Source organism: Charadrius vociferus, unplaced genomic scaffold (genome assembly GCF_000708025.1).
Source record: "Charadrius vociferus isolate BGI_N301 unplaced genomic scaffold, ASM70802v2 scaffold1064, whole genome shotgun sequence".
NCBI classification, from domain to species: domain Eukaryota; kingdom Metazoa; phylum Chordata; class Aves; order Charadriiformes; family Charadriidae; genus Charadrius; species Charadrius vociferus.
The window spans coordinates 817,399-826,995 of NW_009648143.1; the positions used below are offsets into that span (position 1 = coordinate 817,399).

General features: G+C 36.4%; 1 protein-coding gene across 1 annotated transcript; it reads right to left on the minus strand.

The window, feature by feature from the left end:
• Window positions 1–2,097: 2,097 nt before the first annotated feature.
• On the minus strand, window positions 2,098–7,550 carry C1D (C1D nuclear receptor corepressor). The gene is made up of 4 exons (XM_009883925.1): window positions 7,404–7,550; window positions 5,953–6,019; window positions 5,421–5,476; window positions 2,098–2,564 (listed from the first exon to the last, which is right to left on the minus strand). Exons 1-4 carry the CDS (start codon window positions 7,548–7,550, stop codon window positions 2,388–2,390), a joined length of 447 nt encoding a protein of 148 aa, XP_009882227.1. The 3' UTR covers window positions 2,098–2,387.
• Window positions 7,551–9,597: the final 2,047 nt, after the last annotated feature.

The window sequence follows — 9,597 nt, forward strand, 5'->3', positions numbered from 1 at the left end:
CTGAGTGATACAAGTCTTAAAAAAAAAAAAGTTTACAATGTTGCATTTGTTACATCTGTTTAAACTGCCCTATCACAAATGCCAAATACCTGTATATAATTAATTATACCAGATGGACTTCTACCTCAGTAAGTCTTAGCTAATAGCCTTGCATTATTCTTGTTTAAACATTTACCAATGAAACCTGTGTACTTTACTGGACAATGAATTATGACCCTTTCAGACATTATCCTTTAAAAACAAAAGCTATAATTGAAGCTTTAAAGGAAAATCACGTAATGGAAATGTCCTTCAATTCCGTTTTAATTAACAGCACTGTGTGTAATACAAACTGAGCTACTCATTTCCTCAAGACAATGCCTCTCAAAGTATAAGACGTTATGTCCCAGAAAATCTCTACATTAAAGTGCTTCTGGCTTGTGCCACTTCAGACCACTTCTATTCTATTGTCTTCCCAATTAGTTCATAGGACACCTGGCCTTTTTTCTTTTTTTAAATTGACAGTTTTGAGAATAACGTTTAGAACCACATGCTTTGCACATGCAGACCTCTACATCCACAGAAAGTCCAGAAGTCTGTTTATAGCAGCCTGCAGCTAACCTTTGCATTATCAGGCTGAAAGGGATAAAACACAAGAGACACAGACTTCCAAAAAAACTCTGTCCAAACCTGCTGAGCACACCAAGAGGACTCCTTTACATGAGTATTGCTATCTTTGTTCAAGAACACACTTCGGGTCTTCCTCATTTTTAACCTTAATTAGGAAGAAAAAAAAAAAAAAAAGACTCCCAAGTCCAACAGCTCTTTTGTTTGGTATAACCATGACATTAACCTGTAGGAGTAACACATTCTCATAGCTTTCAGCTGGGAATGTTTATGGACCTTTGATACACATACCCACGTGAGCAGTCCTGTAGATTTGAGACAGCTAAGTAAGGTACCTACATGAACATTTATACAAGCACATTCTCTTGTTAGTTGGATTGAAAGAATTGCTCTTTATTCAAAGAGTTTATCTTAAACAAAACTGTGTAAATTCATACCAGTCACTGAAAATGTTTCTAGAGATATGCAACGACTATTTGAGTTCAATAAACTTGTTAATGTATTGAACTTTCACTTTCAAATACATACCTTCATTTTAGCGCCTAATTCAATTTAGTCCTTATTCTCCATTGCGTGATGCAGTATAACTCTGTAAGGACCGTAACCATCTACTGTACATCGTTCAGCTTGCAGTACTGTAGGTATACTGGATTCATTTGTCCTTATCATTTAATCTTTCACACTAACACTATTTCCCAACCAATTTTGTAGACTGCTACCCAAACTGCATTGTGGTGAACTAAGTTGTTCATTTTTCCTTCACAAGTAGTTAGGTTACTGCTAATTGTTAAACAGGTTTTGGGCTGGATAATCAAGTTGTGCTTTGCAGTGTATTGAAAAATTAACTAGTGAGGGTCTTCTAAAGAAACTAACACGTCTCCTCTCCTAAATGACTAAGCTTCACATTTGGCAGAAAACAAATAGAATATTTACAAAACAGAGCAGAGAATGCTTTCCTTGATGAAGATTTGAGAAATCCCAACAGATGACCACGCTCCTAGCACCACAGAGCATTTCTCTCTCTCACAGTGTCAGCAGTAAGGTGTGAGCACTGCAGCCAAAATTCCAATCAGGCTCCTGCACGTGCTGTTTCCCAATAGCTGTCCCCAGCCTGCTCCTTTTTTCATGCCCTACAAATTGCCCTTTGGGGATAATCTACTTTTGCCATTGAGTAGGCACGGTGGCTTAGAGTGGAATCCAGGCTGTTTGCCTGTGGCCCTTGAAGCTCGGTTTTCTCAGAGGCAGCAGAAGTAAGGGAATATGGCATACGTTCAAGTTCAGAAGCTGAAAAGGAAACAGTTTAACACAGTGAATAAACCTTACAAAACTCTACAAATACAGCATTTCACATAATGATGTAATGAGAAAGTAAACATGGCTCTTGCATAAAGACCACGGACTGGATAGCATTGTTTGAGAGATTTTAATATTCAAAAGTTTCCATACATATAAAAAAAGTGTCAATCATTGAGCGGTAAAAAAAAAGGAATTCTTAGACATTATGAACAAAACATCACTAGTATCTATTACCAGCAAGCATATGTCAGGTCATTATTTTTTGAATAATGAAACGTTACTTCTCTCACATCAAATGGCACTTTAAGATACACATACAATGTGATTACCTCAGTGACAAGTATTCTGGACAAAATACAATCCTGTAAAGTTCTTTAGTATAACTTAATCAAAAAATTGCTATACACCTCTGCAAGATGCATATAGTATGCAAAACACATTTTTAAATAAGTTCTAGGTGTCTCTGCATAAAGGGAAATGAAAAATTAGTCCATCTTTCTCTTTTTTCCTTTAGTAGGAGTTTTGGACGTATGTTCATTTTCAGCGTTTGGTTCCCAGAGTGCATTTCTTACAAATCTAGAAGCAGCTCCTTTATCGAGTTTGGATGCCTTCTTCTTGTCTGCTATTTCTTTGACCTTGTTCATGTATGTTCTTATTCTCTCCTAGGAAAAAAAAGAAAAAAGGAAAGTATATTTCATACCATTCTCCCAAGATTGCTGCTAAAATAAAATCAATGAGTAGAATCTCTCCACACTGTACATTTCTATAATACCTATAAAAATAGCATCATTTAATTATATATACACCAGGCTCTTTGCAAGCTTGAGGCTTCCCCTTTAGCAGATTTTCCATCACATACCATACTAATACTTGCATGACATCCACTGTCATAGGAACATAAAGTCCTATAGAGATGAAGACTCTGCATCTAATTTACAGTGAGACGAGAATTGTTCTTGCAAGCAAAGTTAGAAAACAAAATACTGAACTCTATTTGGAGTTGGGCCTACATAAAGATGGCAAAATAATATTTAGATATTTGACATATTTATAGATGAATGGTACTGTCTGACTACCGTCTAGGAAAAAAAAAAAATAGTCAACATGTCCAAGCAAAGCCAAAAAGCATCTTGCACAAGAATCAAAGATGTTACAAGCATTACACATACAACTACACAGAACTCTTGTAGTTAAGATCCTGAAATGGTCAAGAGAACTTATCAATGACCCTATTTAAGGCAGCCTAATGAATTTCCAGCCGTACCAGAAGTTCCTTTTATGAACATAAATTAAAAAAGCCTATTTCAACTGCCATTCCATAAAGCAAGGGGATACTTTCTTGCCATCTTAGCCTTCCATAGTGATTTGGTGTCTAGAGCTTTTTTTTTTTTGAAGAAAGCATGGCTTAGATTCAGCGCCACTTGAAGTATACACTCCCAGCTTAATAATGTCGTTTATGTGCCTACTCATCCTCATCTACTTCTGCAATCAATAAAATTACTTTGAGAGGGTAACAAAACCCCTCTAAGATGGGTATCACCCTCTGTTAAATGCCTGCTTCTCTCCACAGACTAGAGAGGACACTTACAGTAATTCTGTAAAACACATAAAAGTTAGGTTGATAGATTTCATGTCTACATGTTTAGCCTAATATGGCCTTCAACTTTAGGGCTTTTAGGTAATACTGTAATACAAACAAAAACAGTAACATATATATACATATAGATATATATAGTGCTCTACCCGAACGATAAATGTGGATTAACAGAACATTTATGGATACTGCTAACTAAATAAATGTTGATATTAAGTAACCCAAACATTTCTCGCGCAGCTACTGACAGCTCTTTGAATCTGGAACAAAAGTTATGAGACCTGCACTACTAAACTAATTCTCAATTCTTCAGTGACCATTATAAGCAACTGATTTGTCAAAAAGATGGCCACTTTTTCAGTATCAAAAACATAGCTTTAATGAGGAAAGCTTTACAGGGTCTGAAATTATGATAGACTGTAATATTTCTTTGGTGACTGAGATGGCTAATGAGAACAGATGGCAAACCTACATGTATCAACATGGGAAAAAGGAGCTGACAAATGTCAACGTGACAAAAGAAATGAACTCTGATAGCTTGAATGTGAGTTTTATTAATACAGTTTGAATCCCTGTGTATTCCCTGTATATACACGAGGAGAGCAATTCTAAAAACAAAACAATCATGACAGAACAGTCTTTTTTTATTCCCTTTCCACATGAATAAGAACATCACAATGCTCTTGGAAGGAAGGAATGTGCATTAATTCACCTTGATACTTGTAAAAGGAAAAGAGATCTGGATAAGAATCTAGCCTATGATAATTCACCCATTCTTCAGAGTTAAAACGACTGGCACTCGTGAAGTAAAATACCAGCATAAAATATCCACAGCAGAAGAGATAAAATTTATTTTTTAGTACTGCTAAATTAACACAATATTCAGACACTATATAATATAGGAGGAACAAGAAACTGACTGAAAGCTCATGAAATATTAACCGATCCATTTTTTATTATGATACAGTCTAGACTACTGAAAACCTCACAAAATTAAAAATAGAAGTATTCTTGTTATTCAGGCTAGCTTTCCACATTTTTCAGTCCTATCTTCCATTCCACTGGTTATGTAAGGATTACATTTAAGCTAAGTATTTTACGATTGCCCAGATTTAATATTTTCATTTATACAGGAATTAAAATGAGTAGCTATAAGTTTTGATTTCTATTTTTTCTTCAGGCTAAATAATTTGATTTTTTAAGTCAGCAGAATTTTCAAGATAGCTGGCCTTCCATACTGTAGTCATGCATCTAAATGGAATATAAAGACAAACCTAAAAGATTTATTATAGGTTGTAAATATGTCACTAATGCAGAATTACTGGACAATACACATACAACTGGTGCCAAAAAAGCTTTTAGCTTTGTTGCTGAACTGGATTCTTTACTGCTGAGAAAATGAATTAATGGAGGACTTGGAAGGGGGAGGGGGGCTCTTTCCCGTCTTCGCTAGTAAATCAACCACACTATACTTTTAGAGTCATACAAAAGTAAGAAAAGGTAGCCTCGGAGATTAACATGATTCCAAGTATTTATAAGAAAAAAATGCCATACTGGAAGTTATAAATTATTATCAGACATGTAACATTTTTCCATTTAACAGATACAGTGAAAAGCTGCTCTATTCAGAATCCAATTCTCAAAGGTGGAGAAAAGATGACACCATTCATCTTGTTCTTTTCTAATTTCAGCAGACTCTACAACTTTGCTTTAAACAGTACTGTTTGGAGCTAAAAATACGTCTTTCTTAATTTAGGCAGCCCAGCAGGGCATACGAACAGTTATATAACACCATGTAGCATATGCACACTATTATGGCAACATATCAATTTTAAACATAGATATAAACATTTTTTTACTTCTATACGAGTTAACTGTCCTGGGTAAGGAAAATATTGCAGTGCATGCAGTGTAACAATCTTACCAGTTCTTGTTTCACTGGATGTTCCTTTGGATTGATTCCCTGAGTAGCCAAGTATACTACAAGAAAAAAAACATGGTTTTTTTGAAACCGAAGGCTGTGATGACCAAGGACCCAATCAATCAGTCAGATAGGAAAACTGTAGTTTCTACATAAAACCATTAATAAGAAATGGAGTTAACTGTATTGTTAAGTATCTGACAAACTATTAGCATCAAATATTGCAATTAAAAATAGATAAATCTAACATGGTTAAACTTCCTGTCAAAAGGACGGAAAAGGTTGCCACGAAAAAACAAAGAAACATTCTCATACATGTACAAAGTCAGCTTGATATTGTAAATACCGATTTTTGATTTGGAGTTTCAACATCATTTATCCTACAGATGCCAATAATTTGGGTCCTCAGGGTAATTATTTGGCTATGTTTCTAATTATTTGGCTATGAAATATGATTATTTAATGTTTGCAGCTGTCTAGAAGCTGTTCAAATGGCAATTGTAAATACTATTTTTTCCTCCTACCACATACTTACCCCAGAACATTGAATTTAACGTGTACACTGAAACCAAATCCATCTTTGCTTGCTCAAGAGGATCCAGCTAGGATGAAAAAAAACACATTACATTTGCACATTTTTAAGCAAGATGTGCACAGATTTTAGTAATATGCACAGATTTTAGTAATATGCACATTTTATAATTGTGAATGTATTAATAAAAACATACACACTGAATGAACACATTTTTGTACCAGAAGTTCACCGAGACCATGTCTATGCCTATTTCCCTGACATCACAGAACCATTTTCTCCTCTGCAAATACTCATGTCATTTTCCCAGTCTGATGGGGAAGTCCCATATGGCCAGTCCCATATGGCCAAAAGCCCAAAAATCTCTTGACACGGAGCTCTTAGACTACTGTTCCCATAGTCAGAAATAAGTCCCTATTTTTCCACAGAAACTTAATTCAAAATAGTTGTTGCTATCAATGGAAATTAAAAAAAAAAAGTCTTAAGATCGTGGAAGCTCAAATGTGAATATAGTACGCTACAGACAGTCAATGAACATTAACACTACCCATGGCAGACTGTGTGTTCAACGCATGCTGGAATACTCAGGGCTGTAAAGCAAAGGAAGAATAAAGGTAATGAGTTTTTTTTTTTTTCCTCAACTGTCAAAGTCAATTTATTATTTTAGTCCTATAGGATTTCCAGAAACTCTGATAACATCATTGTACAGCTCACTAGTTCTAACATGGATACTGTCAAAAGATCAGTGTTGTCAAGACTGTTTTCTTCATAATTTATTTGTGTTAGAAATCCTCAGAGGATAAAGAAGCTCCCTCATGTGCTGGCTTTTTCTTGCCCTAAAGAAAGAAAGTACATGTTAGGCTTTAAATGTTAAAAGATAAAGAGGCTTGTATGAAGTCTTCAGGCAGTACCTTGCTCTGTCTTTATACCCTGAAAAACCCCACATTTTACAGACTTCTGTTTATAAGATAGCTGGAGGAGACAGCTCAGTTTTTAAAGCACCAGGTCCTGCAAGTCTAGACTTCTAGAATCAGATCAATCCTCACTGCTGTCAATTCACCTTTACATCCTTCTAGGTATACCAAGTTCCATTAAGTTTGTTGTGAAAAGGTCTCAGAAAAAAATGTGAATGACCTCTCTGTTATGAAAGAGCACTCAGCGTGCACTTGAAGGAAGGTCAGGAATAAGCTAGAATGTCCTCTACCTAAATGACTCACTGGTAGGATCATCACTTTTCAGCTTGGAAGAGCATATATTTCATTGTTTTGTTTGTAAGACCGTCTGGATATCTTAGAAATGTAAGAACTTCAAATATTAGGTATCAAGGGTAGGAAGTGTCATATTTGTTATTTCTCTGTGCAGTGGCTAGCCTAACAGACCCTTTTATTTCGGTTCAGGTTCCCAGGTATTCTTGTATGAACAGCAAAAAGATTGTCAAAAGGAAGGTTATTTACCTTTTGGAGAAGCTCACTCCTGGAAACTGACATCATTGTCTTTAGCATCTCATCTACAGAACCAAGAGATTTTTCAAATGCTGCAAGATAATCATGAATTTCAGTGGGGTATTCTTCTGTATTAATATCATCTTCTGACATTTCCATCTGCAAAGAGGAAACAAAACTAATAATCCTTTTCATTAAGTCCCTACAGAGTCAAAAGACTGTATTTTACAATACAAAGCATCAGCATTCATGCATTAAACATTATAAGAAATGCCTACTTCTGAAGAGTTCTAGCAGGTGATGTCAACAGTGACACAGTTAAAGGGCCTATAATTTCAGGGATATCTCCTAACTGCTGTGCAAAACGGCATGAAGGAGCATTACAAATGACATGACTGTAGTACCTATTCTTATAACAGTCCCAAACCAGTATTTAGCTTTTATGGTCTGTGATAGAAAGAAATTATTTGCTTGTTTAAAAGAAGTGCTCTATAAATCACAGTATATAAAGAGCTACACCAAGCAACAGGCAGGACACTGAAAAAAAAAAAAAAAAAAAAAGGGGATATGGCTTCAGCCTGTCTTAGGAACAGACATTACTTCAGCTTTAAAGCGGTTATGCAGCACCAGTTATGTCAGGGTCAGTTACATCTTCCAGTGCTAAATTTAGGAGTTGGTCCAAGAAATTCTTCTTGCGAACCCTGGGTCCAGTTTTTCGAATTCTCTACAGGGTATTATAATTTGCAATATAACTCTACCAGTAACAAAGCTGAGTTGATTTGGGGATTTCAGAATACTCTGGAAAACTTGTAGACACATCTATGCACAGCAACTGTGAGATAAGCAAAGATGTGAAAAATCCCAAAGCATTCCTTTTTTTGATTCCAGCATTCATGGTAGCATGGCACAGCTACTGCCAAGCCATCTGGCTGCTGGCCTACAATCAATATCTTTAATTCCTCTCAAATCATAAATGACACATTATCTCGGGGAGTTAATGTTACTTAAAGCTAGGTTATTTTCTACAACTTCTACCAATTGAGCAACAACTTTTGGAACGTTACAAGAAAGGAAGAGAAGAAATATATAATTTTTCTGCCCATTTGGTGAGCTGCATCTAGAACAGTGGGAGCACCTGGACCACTGCAGTCCTTCCTACTTAGAATCAGCGCGATAATCTCACTGCCCTGAGGCTGAGTACAGAGGGCGGGAATGTAAGTTGGAGAAATTGCACTTTCAAAATTTCACCTGTGAACACCAAACCACACAGCCAGTGCAAACAGCAAGGAAACAGCAAACAGCTGTCATATCACTGGAGTTTGTTTTAGGTGAAGATTTGATCTTTCCCTTTTCCTGGCAAGAGCGTGGTGTGTGTGAGAGAGGTTTCTTTTTATTTATATAGTCTCCTAGAGGTCAAACACGAGGAAGATTGGGAGGAAAAACAGTGTGAAGCTATTCAACTTTGTCTGCAACTGCAGTTTTTAACCGCACCAGCATGATTCCAGAAATACGATCGGCCAGTTAACAAGCCCAGTTTCGCTGCTGTTGTTTACATAGTTTAGAATTAGAATCCTACTCAGCTGCATGACTTTTCATCTCGGTCAGAGCTGTTTTTCAGATTGAGTACAGAATCACAATGTTAACCATGACATGTTGAAGGTCCCCTCCGCACCCCAGCATGTAACTCACACACGTAAACACTGTTCCAGTCAGCTGCAGCAGACCTAAGAAAGCGGAGCTGGATCTACAAGATGCTGCCTGCAGAAAAGCAAATACCAATACAACTATTTCTGCCACTTATGACAGTACTGCTTGTGTTTTGTTCTATCCTGACCACCAGCATTATAATCACCCTTGTTAGGCTGATTACGAGAGTCCAGAAACAATGTTTGTTGTTAACTTTTAGTCATGTAATACAGCACTGAAAATACTCACAGCTACAGAAGAAAGTAGATTTTCCCAGCTGTTAATACAGTTAAGCCTGGTTAGAAAGTGTCTGTCAGTACACATTTACACATACCGGGAGAGCTGTAATCCAATCCAAGAATCATCTAGAGAGCTCACCATCACTACAATACTTAATCTACTATGGTCGTAATTTGATGGACATGCATGAACATAACCATAAATTCCAACTTTTCTCTCTGTCTTTATCAGGGCATCCAGTACCTGCAACTGCAGGGGAAAAAAAACCCACCAACAAACT

What these genes read in the sequence shown, in the direction of transcription:
- C1D (XM_009883925.1), bottom strand. Translation starts at nt 7,550, where the DNA reads ATGGAAATGTCAGAAGATGATATTAATACAGAAGAATACCCCACTGAA. An exon ending in GGAGTGAGCTTCTCCAAAAG is followed by an intron (nt 6,020 to 7,403) that starts GTAAATAACCTT and finishes TTTTCATCCTAG; the next exon opens with CTGGATCCTCTTGAGCAAGC. An exon ending in ATCCAGTGAAACAAGAACTG is followed by an intron (nt 2,565 to 5,420) that starts GTAAGATTGTTA and finishes TTTTTTTCCTAG; the next exon opens with GAGAGAATAAGAACATACAT.